General features: G+C 37.0%; 1 protein-coding gene across 6 annotated transcripts in view; it reads left to right on the plus strand.

Annotated features, from left to right (window-relative positions):
• TADA2A (transcriptional adaptor 2A) overlaps nt 1–19,986 on the plus strand; it is a 77,235-nt gene that overhangs the window by 15,522 nt on the left and 41,727 nt on the right. For all 6 annotated transcript variants that reach the window (XM_023502180.2, XM_031966560.1, XM_023502181.2 and 3 more), the window contains exons 3-8: nt 2,987–3,093; nt 4,033–4,092; nt 9,791–9,882; nt 11,888–12,045; nt 14,403–14,491; nt 16,191–16,263. In XM_023502180.2, the coding sequence (XP_023357948.2) occupies nt 2,987–3,093; nt 4,033–4,092; nt 9,791–9,882; nt 11,888–12,045; nt 14,403–14,491; nt 16,191–16,263 (579 nt within the window). The remainder of the gene's footprint in view (nt 1–2,986; nt 3,094–4,032; nt 4,093–9,790; nt 9,883–11,887; nt 12,046–14,402; nt 14,492–16,190; nt 16,264–19,986) is intronic.

Genomic DNA, 19,986 nt, shown 5'->3' on the forward strand with positions numbered 1-19,986 from the left:
AAGCTTGGTTCTTCATGAATTTTGTTAATCTTTTGGTTCATCCTGTAAAGTATGTCTTTGGGAATTTGAATAATAAGGCACTGAATTTTCTAATTAAATTAGATATTATTGCCTTTTTTATTATATTGGTGCAGACTAAGTATGAGTAATGAATCTCTCTCCAATTATTTAAGTCTATTTCTTTTTTTTTTTTTTTAATAATAGCTTTTTTTCAAAATACATGCAAAGCATCTGGGGGAGGGGGTGGGGGAAAAAGGGGAAAAATTGGAACAAGAGGTTTGGCAATTGTCAGTGCTGTAAAGTTACCCATACATATAACCTGTAAATAAAAGGCTATTAAAAAAAAAAGGTTAAAAAAAAATACATGCAAAGATAGTTTTCAGCATTCATCCTTGCAGAACCTTATGTTCCAATTTTTTTTCCTTCCCTTCCCCGACCCCCTCCCCTAGATGGCAAGTAATCCAATATACAATCCTGTGTACAATTCTTCTAAACGTATTTCCACATCTATCTATACAAGAAAAATCAGTTCAAAAAGGAAAAAATGAGAAAGAAAGAAAAAAGCAAGCAAACAACAAAAATGAAAATACTATGTTGTGATTCATATTCAGTCTCCATAGTCCTCTTTCTGGGTGCACATGGCTCTCTCCATCACAAATTATTGGAGTTGGCCTAAATCACCTCCTTGTTGAGAAGAGCCATGTCCATCAGATTTGAGCATCACATAATCTTCTTGTTGCTGCGTTACAATGTTCTCCTGGTTCTAGTCACTTCACTCAGCATCAATTCATGGAAGTCTCTCCAGGCTTTTCTGAAATCATCGTGCTGATCATTTCTTATTAGAACAATAAAATTCCATAATATTCATGTATTATAACTTATTCAGCCATTCTCCAACTGATGGGGAACCATTCAGTTTCCAATTTCTTGCCCCTATAAAAAGAGCTGCCACAAACATTTTTGCACATGTGAGTCCTTTTCCCTTTTTTATGATCTCTTTGGGGTACAGACCCAATAGAAACACTGCTGGATCAAAGGGTAGGCACAGTTTGATAGTCCTTTGGGCATAGTTCCAAATTGCTCTCCAGAATGGTTGGATCACTTCACAGTTCCACCAACAATGTATTAGTGTCTCACTTTTCCCACATCCCCTCTAATATTCGTCATTATCTTTTCCTATCATCTTAGCCAATTTGAGAGGTGTGTAGTGGTATTTCAGAGTTGTCTTAGTTGGCATTTCTCTAATTGATAATGATTTAGAGCAGGGGTCCTCAAACTTTTTAAATAGGGGGCCAGTTCACTGTCCCTCGGACTGTTGGAGGGCTGAACTATAGTAAAAACAAAAACTTTGTTTTGTGGGCCTTTAAATAAAAAAACTTCATAACCCTGGGTGAGAGGGATAATTGTCCTCAGTTGCCGCATCTGGCCCTCGGCCGTAGTTTGAGGACCCCTGATTTAGAGCATTTTTTCATATGACCTAAAAATGGTTTTAATTTCTTCATCTGAAAATTGTCTGTTCATATCCTTTCACCATTTATCAGTTGAAAAATGGTTTGTATTCTTACAAATTTTAGTTAATTCTTTATATATTTTAGAAATGAGGCCTTTATCAGAATCCTTGGATGTAACATTTCCCCCTCCTCTCCCCAGTTTTCTGCTTCCCTTCTAATTTTGTCTGCATTAGTTTTGTTTGTACAAAACTTTTAAAATGTAATATAATCAAAGTTATCCATTTTGTATTTCAGAATGTTTTCTGGTCCTTTGGTCAACAATTCCTTCCTTCTTCACAATTCTGAAGTAGACTATCCCTTTGTTCTCCTAATTTGTTTATAGATCACCCTTTATGTCTAAATCATAAACACATTTTGACCTTATCTTGGTATTCAGTGTTAGGTGTTGGTCAGTGTCTAGTTTCCAATATTATTTTCCAATTTTCCCAGCAATTTTTATCAAACAGTGAGTTCTTATCCCAGCAGTTGAAGTCTTTGAGTTTATCAAACACTATCAAACCATGGTTATTGTAAGTCTTTTTCTTTAAGTCATATTTTTTAAAGTAATATTTTGTAGTTATATTCATTTAATTCCTATTTTTTGGTGTGTAGATAGCCAGATATTTAATACATTCTATAATTATTTTAATTGAAATTATTTCTTTTCCTTTCTCTTCATGATATTTCATATTCCTTTTCTGTTTCTCTTTTAAAAACCACAAAAGAGAGCAAACCCACATCCTGGATCTGTTCTTCTTTTTAAATTATTTTTATGACTCCAGAGTATAATAAAATTTTTAAGGGACATTCTTTTCTTCTCCTATTAGTGTATAAGCACTTAATCATCATTTAACACCTTTCAGGTCTTCTTATATATTCACCTTTCTAGGTTTCTCTTGTCTCTTGTGTTTGTTTTTCAAACATTCTATTCAGCATTGGGATTATTTGTCAGGAATGCTTGAATGTCTTCTAATAAAGTAACATTTTTTTTCATGGGAAGAATTTTATAAACTAAAGGAAAGTGAAGAAGCTGAACCAGGAGAAAAATTTACACAATAATTAAAGCTATGTCTATAACTGAAATTTTAAAAATTAGGATGGATAGATAAACCATAAACTCCTGAATGTTATATAATTAATGATAAACCTTGGTCATAAAGAAGATAAAAGAAAATATATCTTCCCTCTTCTTTGCATAAGTAGTGATCTTTGGATGTGGAATCTTGCATATATTGCCAGATTCACCTGATGAATGGTTAGTTTTGTTGAACTAATTTTTCCTTTTTTTTTTTTCTTTCTTTTTCTTTTCTTTTCTTTTTCTTTTTCTTTTTCTTTTCTTTTCTTTTCTTTTTTTTTTTTTTTTTGTTGTTGTTATAAAAGTTGGCTCTCTTGGAAGGGAACCAGTAGAATGTATTTAGAAAAGATGATAGATGATGTTAAAAAAAAAATTTAAGACAAAAATAGCCACAATCAAAAATTTTTTTTTTCTTTTCTAGATGATCCCTTTGATAAGCCTCCCTGCCGGGGATGTTCTTCCTATCTCATGGAGCCCTATATTAAATGTGCTGAATGTGGACCTCCTCCATTTCTCCTCTGCTTGCAGGTAACTCACAAAGTAGCCCAGACATTTGCATCTCTTATTCTTTTTTTCTTCTATGACATTTTATTGATGTTCTTTCCTTTTTTTTTAATCACTGTCACTTTCTAGTGAGTTCTCCCTCCCACCATTAGCCCTCCTTTATAATAAAAAATAGCTGAGCAAACAAACAGTATCTAAAATGTATGTCTTCCCATCTGTAGTACCTTCAGCACCTCTCTGCTCAGAGGCAGGAGACATGCTTCACAATCAGTCCTCTGAAGTCACATCTAGAAACATCTAGGAAAGTTAAAGCATTGAGATAGGAAATATATGCCAAGGGAAAGAATTGCTGCTCCTGATATAACTCAAGATAACTGCTTTCTCTCAACCTGATGGCAGTGAAAGCAGACATGATATTACAGACTAGATTAGTTCAGGCAGCCAGAGAGGAAGTCCAACCAGTTCCTAGAGGTACAGACAGAAGCCTCACGTTAAGGCCATTGGATTTGTCTTCCTATTGAGGGCCAATCAGCCAATGGCTAAGGCAGCCACTATTCTGTTTGATTGAAGCTTCAAACAAAAGGCTTCAAAAGCATTTTTTAATCATGAAAACTGGGAAGTAGTATGGCATAACAGAGAACTGACCTTGAAGTTACAGAGACCTGAATTCAGGTTTTTCCTCTAACATATTCCTGGATATGGGTTCCTCAGGGTTAACCCCTTAACATCCGATACTCTACACAACTCTTAAAGATCCTAGGTTGCAGAGAAGGTATCTACCTGCAATTGTAGAGAGCATTTCCTTTCTTGAAAAGTGATTGTTTCCAGCAAATTCACAAGTTCAAGTCCCCAATTCCATACTATCTTACATATACAAATATGAAAAAAAAAATTGTATTTCTTGAACTTGTAAAGAAGCACTTGGAAAAGCTTGTGAGTCACTTGTTTTTTTCTGTTTTACAGTGCTTCACCCGAGGATTTGAGTACAAAAAGCATCAAAGCGATCACACTTATGAAATAATGGTAAGAACATAAATTTCTCACACTTACGAAATAATGGTAAGAACATACATTTCTGAGAACAAGTTCTCAGAACAAGATCACCCATTTAGTATAGCCACTGAGACACATGCCTAGGTCAGGAGACTGCTGATCCATCATTCTTTAGGCAAGTTACTTTTGTTTCTTGATACTCAGTTAACTTGTTTATTTTAACTACCTCACAGGGTTGTGGGGTGGATCAAAGGAAATAGGGCCTGCACATCATTTTCACAGTTACAGCAAAGGGCCAAAAAGACATTAACTCTCCTCAGCCTCAGTTTTATTGTAATCCATCTTTATTATTCTTATCATGTTTGTTTTTCTGGCATTTTTTTCCTCTGTATTTATCTTTTCTGATTTCAAGAATAGTGGCCCAGTAAATTTTTAAAGAAGCTTCTTTATCTACTAAGATATCTTGACTTAAAACTTTTACTTTACACATCAGTGATGGAGCCCTTCAAAGCCTCCAAGACCTCAGAATAGCTTCAGAGATCTTCAGATCTTAAAGAACTCTATAAATCTATGAGATAATTTTAACATTTATTTATATATTAGAAAGCATTTATTCTCTCCTACCTACTACTCCTCCCCGTCAACCCAGCAAAGAAAAAGAAAAAACAAAATCATCACAAATATGCATAGTTAGGCAAAGTGGATTCCTTCATTGGCCAAATCCAATAATGCCTTTTTTTTTGTTTTGTTTTAATTGTTGAGAGTTTGTCTTTATAGTATTGTAATCATTCTATAAATTGTTCTTCTGATTCTTCACTCTGCATCAGTTCCCATATCCTTCCCATTTATTTCTAAAACTGTCCATTGTATAATTTCTTATGACGCAATAACATTCAGTTATATTCATACACCATATTTTATTTAGCAATAGGTACCCCTTTAATTTACGGTTTGGGGCTGCTGTGAAAAAAGCTATTATAAATTTTTTGTATATATGGCTTTTTTCTTTCTTTCTTTGATTTGGGATACATTCCAAGTAGTATTATCATTGGATCACAAGGCATTTATAACATAATGACTTTAGGGGCATATTTAAAATTGCCTTACATTTTATAAATGGTTACATTTATAAATTTTCCTCACTTTTCTTCAACATCTTGAGGGTATCAATAGAATCCTGTAGTAATCCCTGTTATATCTCCCTCTTGTCATATAATTAATCCATATTCTCTTTCTATTATATTTAACGCTTTCATTCCTATTCTTTGGAATTTCTTATTCACACCTACCACACACCTTTCTGTGACCTTCTATAAATATCTTATCTTTAGTTTTTCAGAAGCAATGCTGTTCCAAGGTTTTACCATCATACAGTGATACCAGAAAAAATTTTGTATTGAAAAATTTTGGTGTTATGAGAAACTTAGTGTTGACAAAAGTGCTTTGTAATTTCTCCAGAGTAGTTCAACCTGCACTTTTCTCAAGTGCTTCTTTTCAGCTTCTCAACTTCTTTTCAACTCTAGGAACAGCTCATCATCCATTTGTACTGTCCATGCTATTGGACACAGTCTATTGGATGTCCATTCAGATGTCCATGCATATTGAGATTTGGGTAATAGACTTTCTTCATCACTTAGTGTGTCCTGTGTGAATGGGCAGACCAGACCTCTTTGCATGATTATAGGGTTTTCCCAGGAAGTTCTGCATTGTATTGGGGCTTGCTACATTTAGCCCAATGTCATCTGCAAATAGGAGCAGTTGAAGTATCTCACATCCACAGGAAATCCCTCCTTTACCTGGTTTCTGTGTTAGATCTCTCTCATCACAGTGGAGAAGACTGTTGGCCTTCTTCCAATATATTTCCGTGGTTTTAGTTTCCCTTATACTTATTATAAGACCATTGAGCAGGATTATTTCTTATTTTTTTATTCTTATTTTTTCTTATTTTATGTTATATATTATGGTAACCTTGTTATATATTATTATTATTTATAATATGTATATTTTTATTATTTTTATGTGTTCTAAAGAGTCTTAAGGGAACTTCTCTGGGAAGTTCTTCATTTAAATACATTTTAAAGTAACTTACATAGTACTATTTCATTCTAACAAGTTAAAAGCTTTTTTTTTTTTTTTAAACTGGGGGAAAAGGATAACCACCAATCAATAAGCACAGTGGGATGTTACTAAGCTGTGAAATAGCAAAGATATGCTCCATTGTTAACTTTTTGAAAGCCTGTTTATTCTCTACACATACTCTCATCCATTCATTATATAGATGGGAGCTAGACACACAGGTTGATAATTGTTGATATTCTCTTGATAAATTTTTTTGGTGTCAGTAAGATCTGAAATTTTTTCCACTCTTTTGGTATGTTCCCTTTAGAAACTTTATTAATCAGTCCCCCAGAGCTCTCACAGTTGTATCAACTCCATCATCAATCTCCTCTAACTACTTGATCTAATTTGGCTGCCTTTCTGATCTTCATTCTCTTGAGTATCATTTCTATTTTCTCTTTAAATACTTTTGGTTTTGTGATGGTATGTTCCCACTGTGATGGTTCCACTATCTTTCATAGAGAAAAACACTAGGAAATTTTTGTTTACAATAAGGTTTTGAAATCATGATTTTTATTGTCATTTTTGGTAATTTTAAGACAATTAAAAGAGAACTTTTCTGTAGTCCAAGAATTTTTCACCTAGGGTCTTTGTATTTGTTTTTTAAATATTTTGATTGCTCTTTCTATAATTTGTTTTCTTTGTAACCCTGTTCTTTTATTTTATACATTCAAAAACGTTATACTGAGAAGGGGTTAATAGATTTCATCAGACTAGACTGCTCAGGAGATCCATGAGAAAAATAAGGTTAAATTGTACACAGTAACAGCAAGATCACATGATGATCAGTTATGATAGACTTAGCTCTTCCCAGCAATACAGTGATCCAAGACAATTCCAATAGACTTGGGATTGAAAATGCCATCTGCATCTAGAGAAGGAACTACAGAAACTGAATGCAGATTGAATGATTGTGTATGTATAACTTATATAAGATTGATTGCTGTCTTGGGGGAAGGGGTAAGGAAAGAAGTGAGAAAAAAATTCAAGATGTTATAAAAGTGAATATTGAAAATTATTTTTATATGTAAGTGGAAAAATAAAATGCTATTAAAATAAAATAAGAAAAAAAAGAAAAAAGGTTAAAAATCCCTTCCATAGAACTTACTTCTTCTGTTTTCCAGGGTTAAGCCTTTTACCATCCAACTTTGTTAGAGTCGCATAGATTCAGGAGAAACTAGATCATATTTTTCAAACTCATAAAAGACTGACTGGCACTAGAATGTCAATTTATTAATTTATAATAATATGATAAAATTTCAGATCTTACTGACACCAAATATAAAATGTGAAGCAGCAAAATATTAATTTCTAACACTTACAAACTGCTTTCTCTTCCCAGTAGGAAAATCTACTTGAAGAACTGAATTAAGATTTAAAAAGTCATTGGTGGGTATACAGAATGAGATCAGAGGAGAGTAAAGGTCTGAAAGGGATGATTCACTCAAACTTGCTTGGCCTGATGAGTCACATTTCTCCACTATAAGGATATATCTGTTAAAGTGGCCAGATTCTTTTGTCAGTTGGTTTGGGCCTCATCTCCCTTGGAAACCAAATTTCTCTTGTAGGTTCAACTATTTCCTTATTTAGTTTTTCCAATTATATCATCCGTTTCTCTCTCTACCCTCTCTTCCCCACATACACACATCTTTTTATGGTATGGTAACAATTTGTTACCATATACATGTGTGTGTGTGTGTGTGTGTGTGTGTGTGTTTTAAAGATTCTTCCTATTACTTTTGGGGATGGGGAAAGGATGAATAGGGATCCTGGGGTTATAGGAGAGGCCTTTTGTAGATAGATATTAGTTGCTCCTTTAAGATTTTATACATTTCTGGCCTTTCCATTCATATGGGGAACTTTCCCTTTGACTTTCTCAACTTTTTTCCAAATTTTATTTTCTGCAGTAACAAAGATTATTGTTTTTCCAAATAAGAAATTTTAGATCATGTCAAAAAAATTGGAGAGAGAGGGGATTTCAATCATTTCTTAACTTCATATTAACAAGTTATTTGTGCTGTAGCAGGTGGAGCATGAATCAGAAATCCCACAGGCTATGCACCTTTTTGTCATTTGATTATTACATTCTTGAGTAGTTCCTTCCACAACTAACCAGATGTTCATTATTAACTTGTTTGCCTCATTTTGCATTTGGTGAGGACTGGTAGATTAAGTCCTTTGAGATGCAGCATGATGTAGTGGAAAGAATAGGTTATATATGGAATCAGGTCTGAATCCCAGCTCAGATAGTTCCTTGTCATATGACATGAGGAAACTACTTTGCAAACTTCTCCACATCTATTTGATTATCTGTTGTCTTCAAAGGTTGACAGTGATAGAAACACTTTACATTGTTCTCAGGACTTTTAGTAGGTGTATGACATGCTGTATTTAAGTGTCCTATTCCTAGTCCTCAGATTGGTAGTAGTTACTTTGAGGCTCCATGTGTGGGAACTATGTCATGTTTCTTTTGTTCTGACTAGTTCCTAACAGTGCTAAGTCTCTCATTAAAGATAGTGTAATGTCAGTAAACTCTTAATCTTCATATGAAAAGACGTATGTCTAGACTTCAGAGGGTTTCTTGTGAAAGGTTATTTAAAATTTTTTTTTTTTCTGTTCCTTACCTGACAATGGTGGCTGGCAAAAGTTTTTTTTTTTTTTTAACATTTTAAAATACTTTTATTGATAATAAATAAATCCCCTACATTTGACAAAGTGCTTCTTCCTCCCTGCCTGTCTCAGAGAGCCATCCCTTCTAACAGGGAAGAAAAATAAGAAAACAATTCAACAAAACTAGCCTCTACACTGACCAAGTGCGATTTAGGATGTTGTATGGAACACATGCCCATGCTTGCTCACTTCTTCAAAGAAGGAACTGTTTTCTAGTCTCTTCTTTAGGACCATGCATGATCATTATTATTTTAAAGAGCTCAATTTCAGTTGTTTTATTGTTATTTTTTGTACAGTTGTAATCATTGTGCATATTATTTTCTTGGTTCCATTTACTTCATCTTTTATGAGTTCATCTTAAGTCTTTTCAGGCATTTCTGTGATCTTTATATTCATCATTGTTATTGTTGGTTGTTGGTGGGTTTTTTTTTTTTTTTTTTTACAGCCAAGTTATATTTATGATGTTCATTGGTTTAACCATTCCCTGATCAATGAGATTTACTTTGTTTTCATTTCTTCCTTCTACAAAATTGCTACTGTAAATATTTTGATGTATATGGGAATTTCTTTCAGATTGATGACCTCTTTGGAGCATGTTTTCCAGGAATAGGATATTTAGGTCAAATAGAATGGACATTTTAATCCTTTTTTTGGCATAAGGCCAGATTGAATTCTACAAGGTCTAGACCAATTCACAGCTCTTCTCCCTCCAGCACTGACTGTCCCCATCTTTGGTCAGGTGATCATGCTTTCTTGAGAGGCTTTTATATTGAGGGAAATGGAGGTGGGAGGTGACAACTTAGAGGAATTCAGTTCAGGCATCTTTTGGCACCATTCTAATGCAAAGCATTCAACAAGACCAGAAATAATGGTCAGAATTACCAGGACCCATTTCTATCAGTGTAGTTAATTGATTTTTGTAAAATCACTTTTCCTTCAGACTTCAGACTTTCCTGTTCTTGATCCCAGCTGGACTGCTCAAGAGGAAATGGCCCTTCTGGAGGCTGTAATGGACTGTGGCTTTGGAAACTGGTGAGAGTTTTACCACTGCCCTGCCCTGCATGGTATTTTCTTCATCATGTTCCAGGAGAGAAGTGGCCACCGGATAGACAGGGCCTTCAGAACGAGGAGTCCTGGAAGCAAGCTTCTGGCTGCTTGGAACTCTGCTCTGGTCTCCTTACCTGAGGCAGTAGAGAAAGTGCTAGATTGGGAATCAGGAGGACCTGAATTCAAATCCTGCCTCAGATATATAGCAAGCTGCATGATCCTGGGAAATCATTTAACCTCTCTCATCCTCACTTTTTTCATCTGTAACATAGAGGTAAATAATAGCATCTTCCTAGGCATGTGACCCTGGCCTAATCATTTAACCTTTGTTTGCCTTAATCCCTTGGAGAAGGACATGGCCAATAGCTCCAGTGGCTACAAAGAAAACCCCATGGACAGTCTGAAGAGTCAGATTCAACTAAACAACAATAACCTCACAGGGTTGTTGTGAGGATGAAATGAGAGAACATGTATACTTTGCAAACCTTAAAATTCTATATAAATGAGAGCTATTATTGTTGTGATTGTTATTATTATTGCTACCATTACTACTGTTCTAGTTTCCTTCTGTTCCTTGCTGATGGATGAACTCACAGAGTGAATTAGGATGCTTAAGGGGATCTATACAACATTTGTTTGATTATATTCTCACAAAAAGCATTAGCTTTTCTTTTCTGAACATAAGGGGAGTTTCATTTTCTTAAATAGGTCATTTTTCTGTCTGTTTTTACAACTCCTATGCTTTACAAAGCTGAATCTCATTTAAGGGAGTCAGACTCCTGGGGTAGATCTTTCTCACTTTTTGGTGATTCAATTTCCACAAATTCCTTAGTGGAATTAAAATTTTTTCCCTACTCTCAGGCTGTGGTCCTGGGTTGTGCTGGGCAGAACTGTCCAGCATGCAGGGTCTTTTTCTTGAGATAATAAGCTCAGATTTGTAGCTAGCCTAGAACTTCATGCTTTTTCAAAGTCCTTTTCTTTACATAGTTTCATTCTTTCCTCAGGATACACCTCTGAGAAGTAGGTAGAGAGGTACATCTTACAATGAGGGAATGGGAGTTAATGAGAGAAATAAGTTGATTATGGTCATATAGCTAGTTGTCAGTAAATCCTGGTCTGCTGACTTCAATGCTTCTGCATTGTCTATTTTTATAATGTGTAAAGGCTGAAGGCTTTGCAATAGTTCCCAGATTCTTCTTTCTTCAAAAATTAATTTATTCCACAACTTTTTTTAATCAAGTGCCCATTTGAGTAATGAGGATTTATTAAATACTGAGTATGCACCAGACAAAGTTCTAGAAGATGCTGATGATATAAAGACAAAAATGGAAATATCATATCCTCAAAGAGCTTACATTCTATTAAGCTGCCCTTGTGGTCCTAGTATTATTAGGAATGGTAAGAGAGAAAAAGTGGTGTCTATTCTTGAGAATTTTACTGGCAGGCTTTGACTTGTCCTTCATATTTTTCTCCTCCTTCAAAGCAGGTTTGAGTTAATCCTTTCATCATCTTTTTCCCTATTCTCTACCCCAGTACAGTCCCAAATGAAATGGAGTAAGGTTGGTGGCATCCCTTTCTTCCCAGTGCAGTCAGAAAAGGAAATCCAAGGCAGCAGAACTGTCCATCTTTGGGTAATGATTCTTTCCTTAGTGGCAAGTCACTGGGCCCAGATTTTTAGGGCTAGGGGTAGTAAGTAATATCTTCTTATAAGGGGTAGTAGAAGTAGGACTTCTAGTCCTCTGCTTGTATTTCTCAGACTGGCTGAATTTCAAAGTTCAAGTTGGATTTAGATCAGATGTCTACTTGTCTCATTTGTCTGCTGCTGCCTCTTAGATGCTAGTTTGGGGCTGCTGGTGTCAGATTCAGTCCTCTGATAGGTATGACTTTAAAAAAGGCAAGACAGACTGTGCTGCCTAAAGTTATCCACATTTGAAAGTCCCCTTACCACCTCACCCCCCAATACATAGTTTCCCCCCCCTCCTCCCTCTAGGCAGGATGTGGCCAATCAGATGTGCACCAAGACCAAGGAAGAATGTGAGAAACACTACATGAAACATTTCATCAACAACCCTCTTTTTGCTTCTACCCTGCTCAACCTCAAGCAAGCAGAGGAGGCGAAAACTGCCGATACAGCTATTCCATTCCAGTGTAAGTGCCTGCCTTGTGTTGCAAAGGACACTGGGCTTGTCCCACAGCCTGTTCTGTGACAATCGTGGATAATAATGGTTGGATGACTGACTGCTTTGGGACTTGGGAGAGCCTGGTGAAAGAGAAAGGTGGAGTTGTCTAGGGCACTTGTTCAGAACCGATACCATGAGGTGGCAGGGAGGGGCCCCGTCCCTGTGGACAGAATGCTTACTTGGGAGTCAGGGCTCCTAGGTCCTGTTTGCCCTTCCACACCTACTCGTTGAACCCCTTCAGGAGTATCAATTATCTTCAATGACTGCATCCGTAAGATGAGACCTGAAAAAAAGTGACCCACCTCACTGGGCCGTCATGAGGATGAGACTTAGTGTGTCTCCTGCAGAGTTTATTTTGAGAGGCGCATTATGGACATGCACTGTGTTTGATTATTAATCATCCAATACTAAAGCCATGTGGCAATGCATTGTTTTTGTCAGTACCAGTAAAGGTGGCTTTTCTTTATAATGTATTTTTAGTTTGTTGTGGCTTAGGGACTCCTGGGCCCCTTTATAAGCATAACTAAAAACATGATGAATTATGAATGAGCATTGCTTCTCAATGGCTTAAAGTACAAGAGTAACAAGATACCAGTGCATTTCTCTCCTCTGCCACACCCCCACTCCTAGTCTCAAACTGCCCCAGCCACAACTTTATAGCTGTCTGATTCAGAGCTTTATAATCAATGGAAAATGAAAAAGAAATTCAATAATATTCATCTGAGATCAGTAAATTGAGAATTGTTCTATGGAGTGAGGGACATGAGGAAGAAGAGTGAATATTTGGGTCTGGAGAATATTATAAAAGCTTCCTCACATTCAGTGTTTAAATGAGGGATTTTCCCCAAAGTTTCTTAAGGGGATTTGCTAAAGAATGTTTAAAATGTGTTGAATAAAAACAACGTTACTGTGTTGAAGTAGTTAAGGTGAGGAGGAATATCCAGATTCTTTATTTTCTCATTTATTCTTGAGCATTTCTTGATCCTATCTGTTGTACATCCCTTCTTGGTGTTAAGTTACTATTTGTGTTGTTTTCTCATGCAACTTTCTTTAAAATTTTTTGTTTTCCCCAGTTACATATAGAAACAACAATTTTTTTGATGGTTATACATGTACATTCATTTTTTTTTTTTTTTTTTTTTACACATTTTCCTTATAAATCATGTTGGGAGAGAAAAATCAGAACAAAAGGGAAAACTACCAGAGGAAAAATGTAGAAGAAAAAGGAAAAAAAAAAGTGAACATAGCGTGTGTTGATTTACATTCAGTCTCCATAAGTTTTCTCTCTGAATTTACCGAGTGGTGATTCTTTTTGGAACACAGATAGTCGTAAAAATTTTCCATTCAATGTTTATTGGGATTGTTTTGGATCACTGAACTGCTGAGAAAAAGCAAGTCCATCATAGTTGATCATCACACAATTTTGCCATTGCTGTGAACAGTGTTTTCTTGTTTCTGCTTGTTTCATTCAGCATTAGTTCATATAAATCTTTCCAGGCCTTTCTAAAATCAGCCTGTTCGTCATTTTTTATAGAACAATAATATTCCATTATTTTCATATAGTGTAACTTATTCAGCCATTCCCCAATTGGTGGGCATTTTCATTTTCTGGTTCTTTGCTACCACAAAAGGAGCTGCTGTCAACATTTTGCACATGTGGGCCCTTTTCCCTCTTTTATGATTTCTTTGGAATTTCTGACCCAGTAATGGCACTGCTGGACCAAGGGGTATGCACAGTTTTATAATCCTATGGGCATAGTTACAAATTCATACAACTGTTTTGTTAAGTGATTAAATAAAATCCTAAATTCTGACTGGGTTCACGTTCCACTCTAATATATAATAACTTTTCCAGACCCCTGGGCAAGACAGTAACCTCTTTGTGTTTTAGCTAATTTTCTGAGACTGTACATTTTGGAAAGGTGCAATTTGCATTGATGGAGTTTTCTTGTCCAGGAATTTCCTTTGCTAATGAAATTACAGGTCCAGTTCCAATTCCTTATTATATAATTAATAGTCATCAATATTTTGATATACATAAAAAAATTGAAAAAGAGGGTTGAATCTTGCCTTTTCAATGGGTAGAGGAAGAGATGGAAGGAGAGAGAATTTGGCATTGATAGTAAAAATTTAAAAAAGGATTGTAGAGGAAATTGTAAATTTTTATGATGTAATTTTTAAACGTGTATTAATTTTAACAAAATAGTAACAAAATTGTGTTTTTTGCATCCTCTTCTGAATTTCTTTTTGCTTTCTTTTGTGTGTGTGTGTGTGTGTGTGTGTGTGTGTGTGTGTGTTTTAATATGTAACTCCATACTCTTTCAGCTACTGATGATCCTCCAAGGCCTGCCTTTGATTCGCTGCTTTCTCGGGACATGGCAGGGTATATGCCAGCCCGGGCAGACTTCATTGAGGTAGGAAAACCTTATTCTTTCTTTGGGCACAAAGATAGTATTTTCTTCTGTTGAGAACTTTGACTTCAAACCTGGGAGTTCCGCAGGCCTGAGAGTGGGCTGTCCCCAAGTAACCCAGGGGAATGCATTTTCACATGTTTGTATTGGAATTTCACTGAGCTCCAATACCCATTGGGGAAGTGTAGGCTTGCCATCCTTTGACTTCCCTTTCTATTACACATGACAGCCTCACTTATGTTGTAATAAAAGTACTCATTACTATCTTCACACTAATTCAGTTCAATAAGCATTTCCTAAAGGCCTTTTCTATGTTAGTCAGGGGAAGAATGACAAAGAGATGGAGAGCTGGATAGGAAATCTTAAGCTTAGGGCCCACTTCTAGTTGTGTTACATTTAACTTTTCAGTGGCCTTGGAAATTCTCTGAGACAAATGACAAAAGATGTGCTGATTTGATTTGTATGAAGGAGTTTCTCCATTGAAAGTTCCCCATACTAATTAAATCACAGTCCTGATTCAAAATAAATATATATATATATATATATATATATATACATATAAAACCATATTTGCTTATAAGAATGAATTTTGACATAATTCAAGGACCATGGAAGCAAAAGGGGTCCAGCAGCTCATGCTGTTGCCATTTTGCTGATTCATCTAAATTACAGTCTAGATTTATAATATCATCAGTGTAATCATTCCTTGTAGCAGTACAGATTACAATCCTTTTCTCTCTAGAGGAAAATTTTTATGAGTAGATTTGTCATCCAGTGGCCAAATGACCAAATATACTCAAGAATGGTGATAAGGCTAGCCTGGTTGATTCCTGGATTGCACACACACTCTTTGTCCCTTCCTTCTCCTTCTCCCTCTCTTCCTCTCCCTTCTATCTGTTCTTTTCTTTTCTTTTCTCTCTTTCTCTCTGTCTTTACTGTTTTGTGTCTCTCTGTGTCTTTTTTCCCTCTCTCTGGCTCTGTCTGTCTTTCTCTCTGCTTCTGGACCTGTATTTGAAGTTTTTCTAGCATGATGAGATCTGCCAAAATGAAAATACCCCTTTGAGACCTCAGAGTCCTCTTCAAGATGTGACATCTCCAAGCAGGACGTTCAGTAACCTTGCAGATTCCCTCTTAAAATTTATTGACCTGCCATTAAATGGCCCTGATCTCAGGACTTCCTATTACATCTGTGGCGTCTGATTGTACTTTAACTGCCCTTACCACTCCTGCATTTAGCTTTGTGAAGCAACCCATCAACACAACCAGCATTGCCTTTTATGTACATTGTCAACACATAGTATAACAGAGGAGCACAGCTTTCAGGGAACGAATTAAAGCTGACATTGTTACCTTGGCATTTAACACCCTGGGGGTTTGCTGCAGGGTGTGGGCTTCAATTTTATTTTTGAAATTAAACTGGCTTATGTTTGGCTTCTCTTGATTATTTCTTTTGGAATTCTCAGGAGTACTCTCTTTTACCATTGCTAAGTATTTTTCTTCTGGGTAACTCCCCTATCCCATCCCCAGATTCCCTTTACTTTACTATTAATTACTTAAAAGAAGGATATTCTAGCTTCTTGCTATGTAGTGTGCTTGCAATAGGTGCTCCATTGAATACTATCTCCTTTGGGATCCTGTCCAAACTTAAATAATTAACTCAAGTGGATGGGGTTGGGTTGGGGTTTTGTGTCTGTTTTCACAGGAGTTTGACAATTATGCAGAATGGGACTTGAGAGATATTGATTTTGTCGAAGATGACTCAGACATTTTACATGGTGAGTTTGGGAATCCTTTGGTCAAAACCCTGTGATTATAGATGTAGGGACAAAAGGGACCATAGAGATCATCTGATCTGATTTCCACATTTTACAGATGAGGACCTAGACTGGGTCTTTCTTGCTACTTGACCTAAATTATAACTTTACTTTAGGGATCCATTATTTCATCAGTATAAATACTCCCTCCATCTACACCAATTGCAGTCTTTTCCTCCTTAGTAGAACATCTTTATGATAACTGTGATCAAAAAGATTCATCACCCAATGGTCAAATGGCCACCTGGATGGTGATGGGGCTAGCTCTCTAAAATGAGTTGCCTAAAATCATGTAGGTAAGAAGCCAGAAATATAGGATTCAAACCCAGATATTCCCATTTCATATTCTTGGCCAAAGACTGAGTAAGGCCTTAATGAAGGTGGGGTAAATCATCCTGTGGACAGGGTTTGAAACCTCCTCTACCTCTAGTATGGTCTTCCTCTTGGCTGAGAGGAACCTCCAGGAAACAATGAATACTGTTGAATTTTCTGTACCCTTTTGCCTACATCTCTAGAGTTTTCCCCTAATTTTCTATAGTTTATTTCTGTCTTTTTCTATTTACTTAAACTGTGAATGCCAAAGGGCCCTAAAGAATAGGAGATACTGTCTCTATTCCTTTCCTGACCATCCACGATGAATTGCATATTCAAAAAAACTCCAAACATCAGTGTGCTCTTCCTCAGCAGTCCAGAGTCCAACAGGATATAGCTGATAAATAACAAGGACAAATTCCATCCAGTTTCTTCACTTTTTGTGAGTGTTCTTTTACCCATTTCCTTTTTTTTTTTTTTTTTTGCTGTGGCATTTGGGGTTAAGTGACTTGCCCAGGGTCACACAGTTAGAATACCCATTTCCTTTTAAGCCATTCCTTAAGTGGGAAGAAGCAGCCAGGTGGGACATTGGATTTGTCGTCATCATTCCCAACACCAACTTTTTGTGACTTTGGGCAGGTCATTTAAGCATTCTAATCCTTGATTATCTTATCTTAGAAGGAATTCAATTCAGCAGGCTTTTAAGTTATACCCAAGATGCTCTGCTAGATGTTGGGGACACACAGGTCCCTGCTCTCAAGACACTTACATCCTCTTGGAGGAGAAAACATCACTCAATTCATCGATCAACAGGCATTTGTTAAGAGGTTTACTATGGGCTGGCACTGTGTTAAGTTGTAGAGGACCAGGGACAAAACAATTCTTGAGAGCTTCCATTTTATTAGGAAGGAGGGGGAGATTTGCCACATAAACCCAGATGAGAAAATACAAAACATACATGAGGTAAATAAATATCCCTTTGAGCTAGATGACCAGCTCTAATCTGAGGATCCTTTTTGAATCCTAAGTCACTTTTTCATTTTGAATTAAAGCCTATTCTGTCACCGGAAGGGTATCTTGATTCTGTTCACTCCAGGGAAGCACCCTAGGAATTTGACAGATTCTATCTGTGACCAGGAGAGCCTCCATGAAAATTTTAACTTAATTTTTTTCTCAACATATTACCTTAGAGGCTTTCTTGGCAATTTCTTTCCCTCCTCTTCCCTCCCACATGACTTTGCAGAAAGTCGAAGTGAGTCAGTTTCAACTAAAAGAGGAAAGCTTAACAGCCAGTCATTTTGGGGCTTGTCAGCTTCCTTATATTTGTTCTGTCTTACCCATCAGTATCTTTTCCTTTTCAGTCTCAGTGATTCATGACATTGCTCTTTCTCACCTCCTCTGGGGTTCCTTCTTCAAAAATCCCTCTTCCAAATCAACTTTAGTTAGAGCCTCATGTACTGCCTGGTTTATAGCCCTTTTTGCTGGGATGCCATATCACAAGAGGGCAGCCTTGTAGAAAACGTTTTCTGCGAGATGCTCTTCAGAAATCTGAGCCCCAGGAAGGCACAAGTCTGACTTTATGATGTGGGGTGGGGTGGACAGAGCACTAGTCTCAGGAGCCCTGGGGTCCACTTCTTCCTTACTAGTTGTCTTGCTGAAGACACATAATCTCTCTGTGTCTCCATATGGTGGGGCTTATGATCCTTGGGCTTTCCCCTTTATAGGGGAATTTATAGAATTATTGTGTGGAAAATTACAGACTTTAAAACATGGTGTGAATGAGAGTTAATGAGAGTGGGGCTTGCTGCTGTGTTTGGATCTTAGATTTAGAGCTGGAAAGAACCTGAGAGGCCATCATATTCAACCTCATTTTATAGGAGCAACCTGAGGCATGTAGAGATTAAGTGACTTGCCCAGGATTACACAGGTAGTCAGCATCCGGAATAAAACTTGAACCCCCATGTCTGCCTCACTTTGCGACTAGTGGCTGCTCTTGAATGTGCCTTTCTTTCATAAGGCAGCCACAGCGATAGTGGGCTGTGTTTGGTTTTTCATTTGATTTACCATTCTCAGAACCCATAGGATTTGTTGTTAGCCTCTTCTGGACATGAGATTGTCAGAACTACAATTAACAGGTTAAAAAGAGTAAGGTTAAAAGAAACTTAATTGATTCCCAGTCCATCTTCCAGCAGGAGGTTCCTGCCTTTTCTTACTCACTACTTTTCAGCATGCAGCACAATGTTGGACACATTTAGGAACTGGACTTAGGGTTTCATTGGTATAGCGAACTCCCTTTACCAATGCATAGCAGACCTTTTGGGGGGGAGCGGAGAGATAATTGGGGCTGCCTTGTCCAGAGTCACACAGCCAGTGAGTGTCTAAGGCTGTACCTGAGCCTGTGCCTTCTGGACTCCTCAGTCAGTTCCATGTCTCTTTTCTATACCCTCCATGGTGGCCTCCAAGTGACTTGGCAGACTCAGACTTTTCAGCTGTGGCACTTCTGAAGGATGCTTGGACTTTAAAGAAGTTGAGAGGCAGCAGGGCATAGTGTCTGCTTTAGGGGTCAGTGGGCTGGGAAATGGCTCCTCCCCTGTGCAGCCCCATTCCTCCCAACACATAACAGGAATACAAGACAGAAAGGAAAAGAGAAGCTGAGGAAGGTTTCCAAAGAGAGGTGAAGGATAATGGGAAGTGAGAGCTGCCATGGCCCTGTGACTGCAATGGAAACAGAGACACTGTGGCATTGCTCCAGTCTTGTCTCTGACTCATTAAGTAATCTTAGGTAAGCCATTGGAACCTCCCTTTTGTCCTTTTGCTGCTAATAAAGAAGGGGTGACATTGATTAGTCAGCATGTGTGCTTTGGATAAAAAGATGGTGCATAACCTAAAGTGGCTTTATTACCTTTGCTTTACCCCATTATGCAATTTTAGTTGGTGTTAAATGCATCCCTTTTAAATTTTCCCACTCATCAGTACTTAAAAGGAGTAACTTGGTAGCATGTGGAAGAATGGCTGATGCCTCCAAACCAAGCTACCCCTTGTGGTACCCCAACAAAGACTTTGATTCATGAAGTTTTTACTCATGGAGTTTATTGTAGACAGGCAGTCTCTTGGAAAGAATGATGGGCTGTGTAAGGAAGAGCTATTAAAGTAGCAATGTGATCCTGAGAAAGAATCTTTATCTCTCTGATCCTCAGTTTCCTCATCTGTAAAAATGTAATACTGGTAATACCTATCTCACAGGATTGTGATGAGCAGCTGATAAGATGACATATACAGAGGGTTTTGCAAAGATTAAGAAGCACCATCTAAATGCCAGATACTATTATTTAATAAAAACAGACTCTGTTCCATTGTGGAGGTCTAGTTCAC

This window comes from Sarcophilus harrisii, chromosome 4 (genome assembly GCF_902635505.1).
Source record: "Sarcophilus harrisii chromosome 4, mSarHar1.11, whole genome shotgun sequence".
NCBI lineage: Eukaryota > Metazoa > Chordata > Mammalia > Dasyuromorphia > Dasyuridae > Sarcophilus > Sarcophilus harrisii.